At 40.9% G+C, this 17,865-nt stretch overlaps 1 protein-coding gene across 1 annotated transcript; it reads left to right on the forward strand.

Annotated features, from left to right (window-relative positions):
* Positions 1-3,394: 3,394 nt before the first annotated feature.
* Positions 3,395-15,310, forward strand: APMAP (adipocyte plasma membrane associated protein; the record flags this gene model as incomplete). The annotated part of the gene is made up of 8 exons (XM_009574628.1): positions 3,395-3,511; positions 6,579-6,694; positions 8,490-8,582; positions 10,608-10,724; positions 12,049-12,223; positions 12,672-12,806; positions 13,188-13,380; positions 14,453-15,310. Coding segments are annotated over 8 exons (1,156 nt in total), but the record flags the coding sequence as incomplete, so codon positions are not given.
* Positions 15,311-17,865: the final 2,555 nt, after the last annotated feature.

Below are 17,865 nucleotides of genomic sequence, written 5' to 3' on the forward strand. Positions count from 1 at the left end.
TACCCCCGGACTCCCAGCACCCCAGCTCTGCGGCCGGTGCTTCTCTCCCTAGTGCTCGTGCTTCTGCTGGAGGTGGCTGACAGAGGGAGGAGGGTTTTGGGCAGGGCCTGCACACCTGCTTCTGCCAAGCTGCAGGAAGAGCTTTTCACCAAAAAAATGGTTTAATTTGTGGCTGGGGGGGTGGGGTTTTTTTTTTCCCAGGACTTTTTTCCCAAGGGGTCTGTTTAAGTACTGTTTATCTTTTGCTAGTCAAGAAATAAGTTATCCCGTTGTGGCTTGCACAGATTTATTGTGGGTGTGATTAAGTCCTGTATAACTCTGGTTAGTCTGTTTGTATTTGGCAATAGTTTAAAGAATAATCTTGCGGTTTAAAGACTAGTCTATATAGGTCTGAGACAGAATAACCTTATAAAGAGTCCATTTGTTTGTGGCTAAGTTGAAGATTCCATTTACAGTTTTCTGTTTGGGAATTTTATAAAAAATTAGCTTCACTGTAACTAAAGGTGATAGCTTCAATAAGAAAGTGGTGGTGGTTGCTTTGCTTTCCACTGAATAAAGTACTTGATGTCTTGTAATACTTTGGTTCACCATGTATTATGTCTATTCTGATTTGAGTACCTTGCCGATTCTCATCTCTGCCCTTCAGGGTCATCAGAATGAAAGACTGAATATGGTGGCTTGCATGTGTAGCCCCTGTTTTTGAAGGGGAGCATCAGCATCTCTCAGCTTGAGAGACTCACTCTGGCTTCAGCCTCTCTTGGTAACTTGGTAGCTTTCCTCAAATCAGTTGAATTTCTAGGGCTCCAGCAATGATCCAGAGTATCCATAGGTCCTGTTCTGATGAGACTGTCCTGCATGAAACCAGTGGAAGAAATTCTGGAAGCTGCCCTTTTTTTGGCTGGGAGCTGTGGCAGAAACCCTTGATGACAGTTGCTTTCCCCTCTGGCCCCCCAGTAGCTCTTCTGCCAAGAGGATGAGGCCGCCTGGACTCCTGGCTATGGTGACCCCTGGTATCGTCTTGCCAGCCTACTGTCTGTCTTCAAGAGCTGGTGCAATGGGTTCTCTTTTTAGTTCTTAGTGACAACTAAATTGCTATTATTATAGCTGGAGTCCTGGTAAGTTGCATTATTGAGATTTGTGGCTGGAGTCCATGTAGGATTAATTATCAGAGACACAATTAGCTAAGAATTTCTGTTTTGCTTATCAGTGTTGGTGAACCATTACTTCAGTGATTCTTTCCAGTGACCAGTCAGTAACTTACAGTTGTCAGTATTCTATATTAAGCATGTTTTATTTATTTACTTTTGTAAGGATTCTGAGCAGCTGAATTTTTAATTTTTTTTTTTTAGGTTTTTGGATTTTATTTAAATTCTTACGGTTTCAGCAGTGTCTAAAATAGGTCTTGCGGTTTGCAGGCTTGAAGTGTGAGTTTGCTTATCACCTCATTCTTCCTGCCTTTTTTCTTTATTGTCAATTCCTTGCAAGTTTGAATGAGGATCAGAAATATGACCTTTACTTAAATCATGCTTTCAGGAGCTTTAATTAAGTTTGCTTTGGCAGGTGAGTTCCCGTTCATGTTTATCTGCTTTTGTGTGAGCTGTTTTCAACTGTCACAAAGATGGTCAGGTGTCTGCTGACAGTACTTGTAATCTTACAGTATTGAGCCTTCATCTTTTGAAGGACAGTGGAAGGACAAGGCTGACAGCTGAAGTCTTTGTCTTTGTGTGAGGTTGGGGATCACCTTGTATCTCTACCACCTGCTCTCTATTCCAAATCCAAGGGGAAACAGACTGGGAGGTTGTTGCTTCCTTGCGACATCTACTGTTAGAGCAGGAAGTGCTGAATTCTTCTCAATAATTACTCTTCGGAAGTATGAAGAGGTCAGTGCAGATGAAGAAGCTTGTTTGAAGCAGTTTCCCAGCCTTGTCCAGCTCAGATGGGGACAGGCTTAGTGCTGTAACACTGCTGAAGTTCATGATGGGAATGCTGTGCTCTTGAGTGTGAGAAATAAAATTTATTTTTTAATATATCTGAGAGCAGGAATACTTGGGCGTGCTGATGGAAAGGAAGTAGGCTCAGGTGGTGAGTGGCTTGGGGGATCTGGGAAAAGTTTGGTGACCAACAGCAGCAATGCTAACAACACTTCTTGGAGTGGGCTGAATGGTCTGTGGCTTTGGGCTAGCAGCAGTGGCAGCTCTTGTCATGGCAGGCTGTCAGCATCCTTGTAGCAGTCACCTTGGCACAGCCTGGTGATTTGCGTGGTGGCTTGTAATGGCCTGTTGGGTACTGTGCAGAGCTGGGGAGACTGGGGCAGGCCTCCATCCTAACCGCCTACGTCTGCTGCCAGAAGAGAGGGCTGGGAGCAGTTGTGCCATCAGGAAAGAGCTGTGATGGATTATGAATATTCCAGCTTCTGTACATTGTGCATGCAAACAGTGATCAAATCCAGACCTAGTTCTGTCCTTGCTGTTCCAGCTGATAATCCCAAAGGTTACCTTGATGCTGATACCAGTACTGCAGGTACATGTCATTAGCTCCCCAGTTGTGATATATGTGCTCTGGGCAGTAGTTCATATTTCCTACTGTCTGGATGATTGGCTAATGAAGGACAAAACAGTGGAAGTATTCCAACGATTAATGCAGAACCATCAGGCACTGTTTGCCTTTATTTAATTGATACTGCAAGAAGACTGGCTGGCTGTGCCAGTGAGTGGTTCAGAGTAGCTAAAATTGTGGGAGCTGCTTTTCCAGTTCAAGGCTAGGATTTGTTGAGTATGGCTCTGTACTTTCCTCTGTAAATGCCTGATTGATGCTTCTAAACTTGTTGAGAACAAAACATATTTTTCTCCCATGGAAGAACAGTTTTTACTTTTTTGTTGTGTGTTTTGATGGGTAAATAGAAGATACTTAATTTCTTTTGTGTGCTGGGGCTTGAGTTTCAAACCAATGTTCACTAAGTTAAGCAAGCATTCATTTAACTTCCTCTAATGTTTGTTGTTTTAGTTGAGCTTTTCATCCAAAATTTGTGCTGGGAGGGAAACCACTGCCAAAACTGAAGATCAAGTTAAAAAAACCCCAACCAAACAACATCACGTCCCCCCCATTTCTTGGGTTTTTTTTTTTTTTTCAGTCAGCTGTAACTTGTAGCATGCATGAAACCTGTACGTGAGAATACTCTGCCTCATGTGATGCCAGTATGCTAAGACTGGATAAATACCCCTTTCTTTTATCCTAATGAGTTCAAAATGGACCTTAAAGGTCGTTCAGGATGGTTGTTGGGCAAAAGTATTTCTGGTTCCTTTTGTGAAGAAAATAGGGTTAAAGAATTTTTAAAGACTATTGTATCTTAAAACAGCTTAGCATGTTAATCCTATTTCTTGTCTGGTTTTGGCAGTACTTACAGCAGCAAGGTGTTCCGTGTTACCTTCTTGACTTTGGCTGTGTCTCTAACTGTGCCCCTGCTTGGAGTAACTGTTCTACTGGATTGTCCTATAGACCCTCAGCCTATAAGGTAAATTGTTGCTTTATTTTGAAATAAATGTTATTGAAGCATAACTTCTCATATGTGTTCTGTTGTTTTGGTTTTTTTTCCAGCAAGCAAGAGTCAACCATGTAACGTGGTTCTAACTGGATTAAGAAATTGGGGAGTGATTGCAGTATTATCCATTGCCATGGCTTGCTTCACACACCCAGTCTGTTCCTGAGCCATCTTATGTAGTTGTGTGTCACTACTGATCATTGAAGGAGTTGAATTACTTTCTTCGATCATTAATCTAGAAAATGATTTTCTGCTGTCCAAGCTGTCAGTGGAGCTTGTGATTACTTACGTGCACTCTTGTCTCTCTGCATTTTCACTGAGGACCAAGCTGTACCCCTGCTATTATAGTTCTGTCAAAGAGAGACTGTTTATCTGAGGATGGAAGTTGAAATGGGTAACCTGACTGAGTTGATTTGGCGCTTTGTACCAGCGGAACCATATGGTGATGTTATATTTAAATGCAGGTCTCGTAAAGCAATGCAGCTAGGTGATTTCTGTGCTGTCTGAATTCATAAACGTCTGAATCGAGGTCTGTAAAAAATGTGTAGTGTAAGAGTGAATCAGCTACATGAGAAGATGTGACCTGTGTTGGGAGTTGTGTGTGAAACGCTTTGACTGCTAGCATAGGGTGGAGTCAGGCTGTTTAGTGCTGCTAGCATTTTGAAGTAAGTGAAAATGCTCAGTCTGCTAAATATTTATGATCAACTCGATAATTCCTTAATGAAAAGGGACAACAACACTGTAAATATCTCTGGAGTTGAAAGAAACTGTTAATGTGGTAGGGTAGTACTTACAAGTCTTGCCAATAGGCTATTAGACATAAGCTGCCTCATTGCAAATCATATTGAAATGCTTTCTACTGTGGTTGGGTTTAACAAAACCCAATTCCCTGAAATATATTGCAACTGAACAGTAATGCTGAAAGCCAATAGGATATGTCTATAATGCTTTTGCTGTTACATAGTCCTGGTCTAAATCTGGTCCAGGGTAACAGTATTCTGCATGCTTACATTTCTTACTTTAAGTCCCTTTTATAAGAGTGGGAGAGCTACTCTTCCTGCCCAAGTCTGGCTTATATTGCTGGACATTCTTAATTAGTGTCTTAGTTTCGCTGCCAGAAGTGGGGTTCCAGTCTGTACAATAGATAGGATGATTTGTGTGATGTTTATGAAATGTTTTGAAAAAGCTCAAGGAGGTAGATGCTGTCTGAATCAATCCCTTCAGTGAAAGAACATGTAGAAATCTTGTTTGTCAATAGTGATGTTATTCCTGTAAGCCACAGGAAATAATGAGGAATAAGAGGGGGGAGAAAAAAGCAGATGTGATCTGTAAAACTCCATGTGAAATTCCTGCAACTCTGGTTTATTTTAAGTTTTTTTTCTATGAGCCTGTCTTGGATAATATTGATCCCAGGGAGGATTTTGTGTTTGCAAACACCACTGTCTAAAGTTCCCAGCAAATGAGTTCCTTATCTGACGCCTGTTATGCTCATCTGAAACTCTCTAATGCTTGGAAGGAGAGATGGAAAATGAATTTGTGTTAGCATTGTGAAGACAACTCTGCTGTAAATCTTCTATGGACAGGAGCTAGTAATTTAGTTGGCTTTGCCGCTGCACTAGTACATACTTAAAGGAAACTTTTCTGTCTGTAACCAGACAGATGAAAGTATGTATTTTTCTCTCCTTCTGAATTATTTGTGTTATGAACCTATTTTCCTCAATTGTCATGGCTTTTATAGTTTGCAATTTCAGTTGACTTTTTTCCCTCAGTCACTGAAGCTCTAGAAATTGTAATGATTTTCACCATATGAGCAGTAGAGTTGCAAGGTGATTGGTGACAATTAAGTCCTGGATCCTGTGAACCTGTGCAAGTTTTGGATTCAAATCTCGTCTTTTTAAGATTCTACAGGTGGAAGGCATTTGCTTATGGTCATATAAGGAGTTATTTTAAAAAATGAAAAAGATTGAAAAATTCTTTCAAAACTTGGCCTAGGGAGCTTTAGCATACTCTTGTGAATGAACACCTAATGAACTTACCACCCTGGGCGTGTATGCAGCTTTTAGTAATAACTTGAAATCCTTAACTCATGGAGGCTGAGGTGGCTTATGTGTGTGTTTTTAAGAACTTAACCTACTGAAACATATCCGAGTTTGTCAGCACAGTTAAGGCTGGTTTTGAAGCACAGTGCTTTGGAGCCTGGTATTTAAGTTGAAGCTGTGTACGCATCTTACTACTTCCCTTCTCCCTGTCTCTGCAGTTGGTTGGAACTCCATTTGGCTTGAACCTGGCTATTTATGTGATAAGGGCTTGGAAGACTGGACCTTATTTTGTCATTTTGAGATTTCAGTTCAAAACCCCTTAAGTTTATGTGCAACTTACTCCTTTGAGTTGGTCTTTCTCTATGGGAATGCATTCAAGTAATGAACGAGAATATATGTTTCAATATGGTACGAAAGCATGTGTTTCCTAGTGCTCAAACTACTGGAACACTTTTTTCCCTAGTTGTATGCTAATTAGTAGTTAAAAATTATTTTTTCTGTGTGATGAAAATGCTGTACAGTGTCAGATCTTGGTGTATTGTAAAATGCCAGACTTTTAAATTTTAAAACCTCTTTGCCTAGGAATTTGCATATATCTACTTAGGAAAAACATTCTGGTACAAACAACTCATTCAGCTCAGTAAGAAAGCAGTTATTCTTTGGTGTTGTGGCAATGTAGAAATCCTTTGCCTTTGTGTAAGATAGATGAACTGGGAACGTGTTGTTGGACTTGAAGCTGTATAGATTTCCAGATACATCTTAGGAATACATAACTGCAACTTTTCTGATAATTTTCTGAACCAGAAAATTATGATCCTTGATGAACAAGAGTCAATTTTTCAGCTTGTCAGCTCTGTTTTCTTTTTTGAAATATGCTGTATGTAAAGCATAGGTTAGGTTTGCAGGTGTTGGCAAACTAGGAAAAAAATGATCCAATATGTTACTCAAGAGTGTTTGCAGATTTGTGCAAAGGATCATAAGGTCTGTGTTCTCTTTTGCAGCTTAAAGGAACCTCCCCTCCTGACGGGTGTGCTAGAGCCCAACATCAAGTTACGAAAAGCTGAGCGGTTATGGGAAAATCAGTTGGTTGGACCAGAGTCCATTGTCAATATTGGGGGTAAGCACTGACAATATAAGGTTTTAAAGAAGGGTCTTTAAATGTTGCTCCATTGATAAGGGTTATAAGCAATTGATAAGCAATATAGCTCTTAGATAACAAACTCTGGAAGTTATTTTCAATATACAGGTTTTTAAAAAAATAATTGTGTTATGCAGCAAAATCTGGCTGCTATATACTGCTTTTCTCTTCTTTCCCCAGTATAAAATAAATCTTGTTGCCAGATTAAAAATCGCTGTCTTCCAGGACTGAAAGCATCAGCAATGTAGTCAGGGGCTACTTATGTTCGGAGGAGGTGGTCCGATTTTTCATTTGGCTAGCTCTTAACTGGGAATTAATATTTACAGGGTACTACCTACTGTTTTAATGCTCATTGAAGGAGCTGAGTTTTGTGGTGTTAATTTTTGCTTATATGACAGAAAAAAATCTCAAATTGATAAATAGCATATTTACATTTTAGTGCTGTTGCATGCATTCCAGGTGCTGTCCTGTACTTCCCTCTTATGGCACGTGTGTTCTCCCCAAATCACAAACCCATGCCACGTCTCAACAGTTTCTTAATGAGGTGGCTAGACGTGTAATGGCATGACACCCACTTAGTAGGAAACGAGCTTTGTGCAGGGGTTGTTCCCTGTGCCTCCTGAAGCAGGGTAAGGCTAGAAACTACTCTTGACATGAGTCCTTGACTGTTTTAATGTGAAAAGGAAGGGGTGTGGGAGTGCAAGCAAGACCCTTACTGAAGCATCCTTCAGTACAAGAGGTGCTCAGTAGCCATATCATTTATTTTCCTTTTGCTATATCTCCTAATAAATTAGTAAAATATTTTTAAAAATTATTTTACCCAGCAAGAAACTGTAAATTCCTTCCTCAGATTACGCTTTTTCTACCTATCTCTGTTAACAATGTGCTAAAGTGATTACCTGAAGCCACTGATTCTTTTCTGTTACCTAGGCTTGTCAATCTCATTGGAAACTCTTTAAGGAAACCTTCCTGCAGCTGACCTATGGGGGAAATAATCAACCTGACTGGGAATAAGTTTTGTATGAATAAATGTTGAAGTCTTCTTATTCCTTTTTAAAAGAGTAATTAGCAAACTTAAAACTTCAGTTAAATTGGAGATGGAAAAGTCCAAGCAATGGGCTCTACTAATCCAACGGTCTTTCATTTAATTTGGTTGTATGGAAAGTTTGTGTGTTTTTTGTATTCAGTGAATCTGTCTTATGCTATCACATGGCTTGGCATGAATACAGTAATTTGGCAATGCTTTTGATTTGGGTGGTTGTTCAATTGCTATGGTTTTTGTAATTCTTCTCCAGAATTGATACAATATGAGCATTGGCAGGTGTCCAGCAGCCTATGTGGACTGTATCATAATGAGAAGTTGTATCTAGTCAGTCTCTTCTTGAAGAGCAGTAAGATGGATGCAGTACCTGATCACATTTTGTGATGATGTAGAAATTTGCCCAGAGCCAATGACTAGCCATTAAGTTGTTATGTCTACCTTCAACCAAGGATTTGGACCACTTATGGGTGAAAAGCTTCATATTCCATATTCATAACTCCTAAGGCTTAAATCCTTCCTCTTCTTTTTGAGTTGGAAGAAATCTAACAAAATACTGTTACTTGCCTTCATCTTTCCCCTTCCCTCTTTGTTCTTTTGCTATGACTGAAGACGACTGTTACTTCACTATACCTTAAACATGAATTCTACTTCATGCTAGTAGAAGGATCATGTAGAAGAATGTTTGCCACTACAGTTTTGTGATCAAGCTAATTACACCAGTTGTTTTTGCAGATGTGCTATTTACTGGAACAGCTGATGGGAAGATTATCAAAATTGAAGATGGGGAAATACAAACAATAGCCAGAATTGGCCATGGTCCTTGTGGTGAGTGACAGCTCCTGAATATAGTGTACCTGAAAACATCTCGGTCAGGGCTTGTGTTGATTAAACTGGTGTTCTGGCTGGATTGCTCATGCAACTGCATATCTTCATCTGTGGAGATTTGTAACAGAAATATTAATATATTTGTATGAACGAAGTATGAGTGGAAATACATATATAAGCACTGGAAGGAACAGCAGAACAAAGGGCCAAAAGAATGGGAATGGGTGCTCTTGATAACAAAAGACCCTGTTCCCAGCAGTAAAATTTTGGAATGCGAGTTTTTTATGTCATGATTACAAGGCCTGCACTCTCGTAAGGCAGCAGCATGGATGACTGCAACATAGATGATGCAGCAGGTAGAAGATCCTGCATCTTCTACCGGGAGGAAGACGATATTGAAGTGCATCACAAATAACATTCCTTTTCCTGTTAGTCCATCTAGAAAAAGCACGTATCCTAAACAAGAAAAAAATGGGCAGCAACCTGGTCTAATATTTATGGAAATTGAAGTCAGCAAGATTCTGAGGTGAAGGGCCACCCAATAAAAACTGAGGACTCCTAAACAAGTGTGAGTGAATGAATGAACTCTTGAGATAATGTGTGAGTGGGAAAGATCAACTTATTCAGAGATTTTTGAAAATAAATATCACCTTCCCCATCTACAGAATTTTGCCTTGCGTTTTGTTGTACTGATTTCCCTTCTTCTGTAAGTACGGTGTGGGGGTTGTGGCTGCACCTGCTTTAGCAGAGATCTTCCATTGGTCATGATACTTCTGTTTTCTCACTGCTAAATTGCAGTTATTTCTTGCTGAATTCCACACCTCTTTCTGAACCACTTATTTGCTTCATTTAATGAGATTTCTGGAACTGAGTGAGAAAAACTGGTAGTGGCTTGTTTATTAACAGAACCATTTCTATGGGAAAGCTTAACGTTGGCCATCTCAGTACTGCCTGGGCAGTCTGAGAAGCCTGGCTGGTGTTTGTTGGGATTGTGGGTGGTTTTGTTTGCAGTAACGATGTAGAAGCTTACATGAGGTTCTGCAGCCCTGTGCTGGTTGCCAGTTACACAGAAATTATGGGCAGAAACTTTCTGTCTTTATGAGGCTCGCATTGACCTGCTCATCATGTTCGCTATGTAATTTTACATGGATGTTCACATGATTAGTGATTTGAAAGCACTGTTGGCTGCCTAACAGGTAGGACAGCCTTGGTGGTGACAGCCAACAAAGTCTGCTGCCAGCTGATGGGACTTCCAGCTGCTGCTTAGGCGTGAACGTAGGTTGGGATGGATATGAAGAATCACCTTTCCACTGCTCATTTCCATTGGACTTTTACAGCTTGGGAGAGGTGGGAAGATTATGCTGCCCTATTTCTTTGGGGCCAAAGAGGTAGTGGGGAGCCCAGACTTCCATCTTGCCCTCCTTGAGTTGGGGAGGGCAGTGGAAAGGCTGTAGCTGACTAACTTCTCCAGAAGTTTCTCATGCTAATCTTTCAACCTACAGATGTTCCGAAGTTCTTAGTTCTTTAGGACTCAAGCAGACAAATTTTTCAGATTTGCAGTATTCCCCTTCCTCCTCATATAGAAGTCTTCAGTGTCTGTTTCTTGAGAAACCGTCTGTTTCATGACAGCATTGGACCTTTCCAGAAAAAGAAAGTTCCAAGATGTGCATGTAGTTGGTTTTTTTGTTTGTTTGTTTAAAAAGGAAAAGAAAAAGAAACCCGCAGTAGAACTGATTCTTTCTGAGAAGAAGCATTTAGTTAAATACTATTTTCTGACAGTCAGCCCTACTCAGGGCAGTTATTAGCTAGCTACTAGCCTGGCAAATTACATGATTATCTCTAGACTGGTGAAAACATGGGGATATCTGTTTCACTTGCACCTAGGAAAGTAAGATTCATTTCTTTAATGAATGCGTGTGGTGCTGGCCGTAGTGTTTTGTTAAGCTACAGTTTGATCTATGTAGGTAGCCTGAATGCCTTGAATTTATTTCTATTTGAAAAACCATTTTAAAATTGTTTCCTAAGGAAACCGTGAAGATGAGCCCACGTGTGGAAGACCACTTGGCATCAGAGTGGGGCCAAATAACACCCTTTTTGTGGCAGATGCTTATTATGGACTCTATGAAGTTAATCCTGGTACAGGTATGACTTTTCTGCGCAGTAGTTCTCTTCCACTGACAAATCTGGGCTTCATTTGCAGTTTTTCCGGACACTGCAGGCAAAAAAATGCCTTGCTGCCTTTGTAAAGTGGTTTGGAGCTGTCTGGATGAAACATGCCATGCAAGAACTTGATATTTATTTTCTTGTAGCAATCACTTCCTCTCTATGTCTGTCTGTCTGGATCAGAGTTACCAGTGGCTTTTCTTCTGGTGACATATGCTTTTGGTTGTCAAAATTGGTACCTCGGGATCCATGAATAAAGCTCTGTGTAGCTGTTTCAGTTTTCATAAAGAGAAAAAAAAATATTGCTGTTACATAAACTTTTTGTCATATTTGCTGTACTTTTATTTCTGCCTTGATCTTGCTGTGTGGTAGTGAAGCGCTCTTAACTTCCCCAAACTATAGAAAGTGAAGAAAGATGTATTTTGGTGTGGCTGAAGATCAAGTAGTGTAAAAAAAGGCACTGTTGCATCATGCCCTTCGTTGTATGTCCCTGAGCCAGATCTCAGTTTTAGGAGCTGTGCTGTCAGAAAGTGATAGTTGCTTTAATGCAGGGTTGATTTTCTGACAGTTTACATCCCCAAATTGGCTTCAGGTGGGGAGAGGGAGGCTAGCCAAATGCTAGGTAAGATGTAACCAAAGGGCTTAGACTGTGTGGCTCTGGGACGGTATGATCAAGGTCTCCCCTTTTGATGGCAGACAGCTGCCATTTTAGCTCAGTCATGACAAAAACAAGCAAAGAAACAAACCCAAACCCCATGCCCAAAGATGACTTCAGTAGATTTTGGTTAAATTTTAGAGATTTGAGCTTAATAATTTGCCTGGTGATATGTGGCAGAGCTGACTGTGGCAGTGCGGTTTAGTGAACCTGCTGATGTTTTGATGTTTAGAAAGTACTACTCTTTGTTCCTACAGGTTTATGGGGAAAAAGGGAGTAGTGATTGGCTTGCCTGCATCCTTCTACAAGGTTGGGATCTGAGTTTGCACTTGGTTTCATACGAGCTTCAGAAACGTGAAAAGTTTGGCACTTTTTTTTTTTTGGCACCAAAATACACTTTCTTCACATAGGGAACATCATCTACTCTTTCAATTTTTCTAAAGAGTATTTTCTCCTGGTCATTCACATTTGGTGTTGAGTTGTTCCATTACAACCCAAAATCTTATTACTTAACTGAGGTACGAATGGAAAAAATGTGAAGTGCCTGCTAATTTCTTGTTAGTATTTAACTCATTTCCAAGGCAGGACATATAAAAGCTTGTCTTGTATGTCTTTTTTTTTTTTTTTTCTTCTTCCTTTTGTAACCAGGTGAAACGAAAATGCTTGTGTCAACCAAAACACTAATTGAAGGTCAGAAGTTGTCATTTGTGAATGATCTTACAGTGACCCAGGATGGGAGGAAAATCTACTTCACTGATTCCAGTAGCAAATGGCAAAGACGAGACTACTTATTCTTGATTATGGAAGGCACAGATGATGGGCGGCAAGTATCTCTTCCCCAAGGCATTTAACTTATTGTAAGCTCAGCTGTAGGAATGGACTTCACCACTTCCTTGGTCTTCAAGTTTTTTCTCTTTATAAACCACCTGTGCAAAGACTGCACTGCCCAGGAGAGGGTGAGAGAATGTGTGGAGATTGCTAATGAGACCTGCAGCGAAATAAATGAGATTCCTCTTTTTCCTTCAAGAGGACGTGCATGGAACATCTATTTTAAAAGGGAAGGTGTTAGTATTACGTTCAGCCTAAATCCTTCATGAATGCTGCCAATCTCAAGTGGCTTAGTATTTCTCCTGTGTTCATAAACAAATGCTTCTGGCTATTCTGCCTTTTTAACTTAGGTGAAGTGCATAAGATAGAATGCCTGGAGAATGAAACCAAAATGAATAAATATTTGTCTTCACTCAAAACCATATATAATGTTTTCTTTTTAGCCTGCTTGAATATGACACAGTAACAAAAGAAGTGAAAGTCTTAATGATGGGGCTGAGGTTTCCCAATGGTGTCCAGCTCTCTCCTGCAGAAGACTTTGTCCTGGTGCAGGAGACAACCATGGCTAGAATCAGGAGGTGAGTATGACTTTGCTGAAATTATTACTACTCTCTGTTTAGAGATTGTTTAAATAAATGAGTTGAATGACAAAAGAAACCCCACACTCTATTAATGCGTAGTTATCAATGGCAAAGAAGGTGACCTTCCTCAATACTTAATTTTTTCTTTCACTGTAAACATCTGGACTGCATAGTCTTTCCATCACGGGCTCCGTGAGCATAGTGGAGTGAGCTGGCTTTTTCTGGGGAGAGGAATGTGGCTGTGCTGTATTTCCCTGTACCAAAATGAGGAAGAAAAAATTATTTTTATTTTTTTAATTGAATTCCTTTTGGGACATTTATTTATTACTTAGACTGCTTAGCTTAAGATGTCCTAATCCTACTATCTATAACTTTCAGGTATTATGTGTCTGGGCTGATGAAAGGTGGAGCAGATATGTTTGTTGAGAATATGCCTGGTCTTCCAGATAATATCAGGTTAAGCAGCTCTGGAGGATATTGGGTAGCTATGGCAGCTGTCCGGCCCAATCCTGGATTTTCTGTGTTGGATTTCTTGTCTGAAAAACCATGGATTAAAAGGATGATATTTAAGGTAAAAAAAAAAAATTAAAAAGAATTTTTTAAAAATCACCTTTAGTATAGGAATGGAAGTGATAAATATTGGCTTGTCCTGTTTCTTACTCTTCACAGGAAAATTTTTAAAATTTTTTAGTGCTGTGGTTAAAACTGTTGTGGTTGTCCCCAGGTAGAACAGTCCTTATATATTCATAGGTAGTAAAACTAACATTTGCTTCTCTGAGTAGCAGGTACACATCTCTTAAGTTGCCTTCCATCTTGATCTCAGGAAAGAAAAAGAGACTATCTCTGCCCTAGCCATGCAGCAACACAGGATCTACATTTGGATATGTGAAGACTTCACCTTTGTACCTGAAGTGCCTAAACTCCTTATGGCCAGGTGTCCGAAGAGCATTTGGGAAGTCTGACCTGTTCTAATGACTATCCTAGGCATCCTAGGAGACAGTGTGTATGTTATGTATGCTGCTAGGTGACACTTTATTCTGACTCAATATGCCTGTTGTTATGTCACACTCCCTTTTAGGATGAGCAAGGTTAATGTATTTTGTAAGAGATATTTGATGCTAAAGAAACAGCATGGTACTTTTTAAACAATACAAAGACTTGAAAATACTTCTGTTCTCAAAAAAAAAAAAAAAAATCAACAAGCAGTGTTTAGGATGGAAGTGCCATTTCAGCTAAACAAACTCTGTGCTGTCCCTGTAAAACCTGTTGTCTCTCTTGGTGCAGTGCAGGAGCCTTAACAAACTGATGCTATGGGGAGCAGAGCATGATGTCTGCTGCTTGACATCAGCTGCACCAGAACAAGCTGATGTCTCCTGCATGGACATCCTTTCAGCCTAGTGCTGGAGTGAAGTATGCTTCTGCTGGTCTTTTTTTTTTTTTTTTTTTTTTTTAAAGTGGGCTTTTCAGATGTTAATGTGTTAAGCCTGTGTAATAGTGTTTACTCAAAATGTGTGCTTATGTTCTTAGCTGCTTCTTCCAAGGAGTGTGGAATGGTCTTTGACTATTTAAGTGTTTGAGATCTAATTGTGGAGAACAAAATCTTTTGTTGTTAATTTTCTTTTTTTCTTTTCTTTTTCTTTTAGTTGCTGAGTCAGGAAACCGTGACAAAGTTTGTGCCCAAATATAGCCTTGTTGTTGAACTTAGTGAGACAGGATCCTACAGAAGAAGCTTTCATGATCCCAATGGAGTGACGGTAGCTTATGTTAGTGAGGCACATGAACACAATGGATATCTTTACCTGGGCTCCTTCCGGTCTCCATTTATTTGCAGACTTAATCTTCAGCATGTTTAACTGTCCATCCATGATAAAGTGCCGCTGTCCTATAATACTCCAGAGGTACGAAGGAAGCATGTGCTTGAGGCAGTGTGTGACCAAGGACAAAAAGTGAAAGACAGTCTGTTAATGTACAGTAGCACTGTTCTGTTGCCATAGGAAAATGTACAGTTTGCTGTACCCGTCCTCTTCCTTGGTTTGACTGCTCTTGCTTTGGAGTTGGTATGCATAATTATTAATATCTGAGGAGTATGGTGGGGCATCTTCATACAGTTATGTGCTCTTTAAAGAAAATCCATTGCTTTTCCACGCCCAGCCCTGTTCGGAGTCGTCTTAAACAGAGATCATCTGTCACCTTTAATGCAACTGTATGTCTTCTTACACTGGAAGGATTTGTGATGTACGGAATTTAATTGTGTATGACTTGGATTGAAGAGGATGTCTTGCATGTGTTTATTTCTGTTTCAGAACCTCCTGTTTAGGAGTGATTACAGTGGATGTTCTAATGTCGTACCATGGTGCTGTGGTAGAGGCAGCAACATCCAGAACATGCCTAGAAATCTAGTTATACCATTTGGGTTTCTTCAATTCCAGCCTGTGTAATCAACATCAGACACTACAATTAACTGTTAATCAACATGCAGAATCAAATTTGATCATTTTCTGTGGACTCCTGTGTTTCTTTATAGATAGCACTGTAGTCAGATGATGAATGAAAGTTGCATTTTCTATGTTATTAAAGACTAGTTCCAGCGGGTTTAAAAAGGGTCACTTCCCTACCACAGGGTATTTCCTCTGTGTTTACCAGGTCCTGGAAGTCTCCTGTTCATTATGTAGGTGGCCATTCCAGAGAGACATGGGAGGGAAGAGGGCCAGCTGCAGGAATCCTCTTCAGCATGCTTTTTATGGAGAACTGGTAAAGGTTTTGGGGAAGGTTGGTGTCTGAAGGTGGAGGTGGACTGAAAGGGCCTGTGTAAAATCTAGTAATAGTGGATGAGGAAGACTTTGGTGGAAAATCTTGGAATGCAGTAGTAGCTCATGGATGCATTCTGGCATCTCCAGAGGAAATGGTTTACTACTTCTGTTAGCAGATACTCTGCTTGGTAAATCCAGAGGATGCTTTTCTGTTAGCTACTACAAAGGAAAGGCTGTGCTGTTACGTTTTAAATAAGAGGTTTTGCATCTTGAAGAACTAAAGGTATTAATTCAGTAGCTGTGTGATTTAGTGGATTGATTCATGCTTTGGGGTTGAAGACTTTGCTGCTCTCTTTTTCTGCCACTGGGTGATAGTCAAACATAAACTTACACTATTGCTCAATTTCCTCACCTTTGAAAAGGAAATAATCAAAATTTGCTTGATATAATGAAAAGCACATCAGAGGAGGGGAAGGTGATGTTAAAAATATCATCTGCTTTCACTGGCCTTCTGCGCTTGTCTTTATTAATGGAGGGATATGCAAAGGAAAGTGATACTTCTCTGTCAGTGCTTCTGTCACCTTGTTCTGTGTTACTACCAGGCTGCAGCAGTCCTGTGGCAAGTAGCTGATGGTTGCTGGATCAGGCTGACTTGTTCTATACAGGCCAGGCGCTGCAAGCCCTTTTGCTTGACCTGGTGGTTACTGGATTTGGGAGGGAGCTCAGCAAGAGGCAAAAGAAGCCTAGTAGATGAGTTGCTGCAGGCTCTGACCTTTGGTCCAGCTGAGCCCTACATAGCCCTTAATAAGCCCTTAATAGTTTGTGGACAGAGATGGAATGATACTGTGATAAGTCCGAAAGGCTGGAGAGGCGTTACCTGCCTGGGGGTGTACAGACTTGTTGCTGTGGGAACTCTGAAGAAGGGCTGAGAATGGGACACGCTTGCAACATCTCTTTCTGGGGAAAGCCAGCACAGGGCAGGCTGTTTAAACAGCAGCTGGTTAGCATTGCTCTGCCAGCCCTTGCAGTTACTTGTCCCATTCTGGTAGGATATGAAAGTTGAACTTGATGGGATCTTAAATAGGGGATGTAAAAGCAAGTCTGTTGTGGGGCTTGTTTCATGCTGGTGCTTTGGTAGCCTGGGGGCAAGCACAGCTTTGCCTGTTGTTGCATAGTTACCTCTAGTGATTCATCTGCCAAAGTATCTAACTGAATAACTTGTGTTGTCTTTTGTAGTGAAGTAGACCTTGGCTGTTTTGGCATGCCAAATGTCATGGCTTTTGTGTGACTAATTCCCTTTTAAGACACTGTTCCTGAAGTTATGAAGTGGGAAAGAAAATAAGTTGTAGTGCTGCTGATGCTCAAGACGGATAAGACATATAAAGAGTTGCCTCTTGAGAGTTTTTCGGTTCTGATCCTTTTTCTGCTCTTCCATCCCCTCACTCTTTCCTGGCCACTATTGGAGACTAACTTAGTACACTGATGATCCTGTGGTCCCACCAGGAAGTTCTTGAGTCTCTTCTGGTTCTCTCTGAGCTCTGTAGCAAGTACAGCAGACCCAGAGGTCATGTGAATAACTTGCTTTTCTTGGGGAAAAGGGAAAAGAGAATGCCAAATATGAGAGATATCTAACGGAGTCTGGCTTTGTCTGGTGTGACTTTTGAGTGGTCTAGTCTGAACTGTCAGACAGTGGCCAGGCATGAGTATCTTAGGGGCAGTGCAAGAAGACTAGAAATGGTTAATCATGGCAGAACTGAAGCCCAGAAGCAGCTTCCCCTAACCTGAAGACAGCCCCTTGTTCACTGGGGCTGTTGCTTTCTGACCTCTTCTCTTAATCCTGTGGTAGCAGGGAGGGTTGTTCTGCCAAATGCCACAGTCAGGAAAGGAGGCTGGACACCATGAAGATATTGGATCTGTCTGCACAAGAGTCTTCCTATGGGGAGCAATTTGCCTATAAAATCCAGCAAGTCAGTGATGAGGGCTAGTGCTGTAGCACGGAGGAAGCTGAGCTGATGCCTTGGGCACTTGGGTTCTTTGTTAGCCCTGGCGTCTCATGGGAGTTCAGTCACTACTTCTTTCTGGCTGGTGGTGTGGGTTCTTTGCTGGCCGGACCTCTCCAGCTGTGCAGAGTGGGCCTCTAGCTGCGGCCGCATTAGAAATAACTGCAGGCAGACAAAAGGCAGGCTCTGCACTGAGGGCAGGAGGTGAATTCTGGGAGTAGGGTTCAAAAGCAAGCAGGAATTTGTGCCCATAAAAGTCTTTATAGTTTCTGATGTTTTGCCCTGCCTGTCATTGTGTCCACCCCG

Source organism: Fulmarus glacialis, unplaced genomic scaffold, assembly GCF_000690835.1.
Source record: "Fulmarus glacialis isolate BGI_N327 unplaced genomic scaffold, ASM69083v1 scaffold4613, whole genome shotgun sequence".
Lineage (NCBI taxonomy): Eukaryota > Metazoa > Chordata > Aves > Procellariiformes > Procellariidae > Fulmarus > Fulmarus glacialis.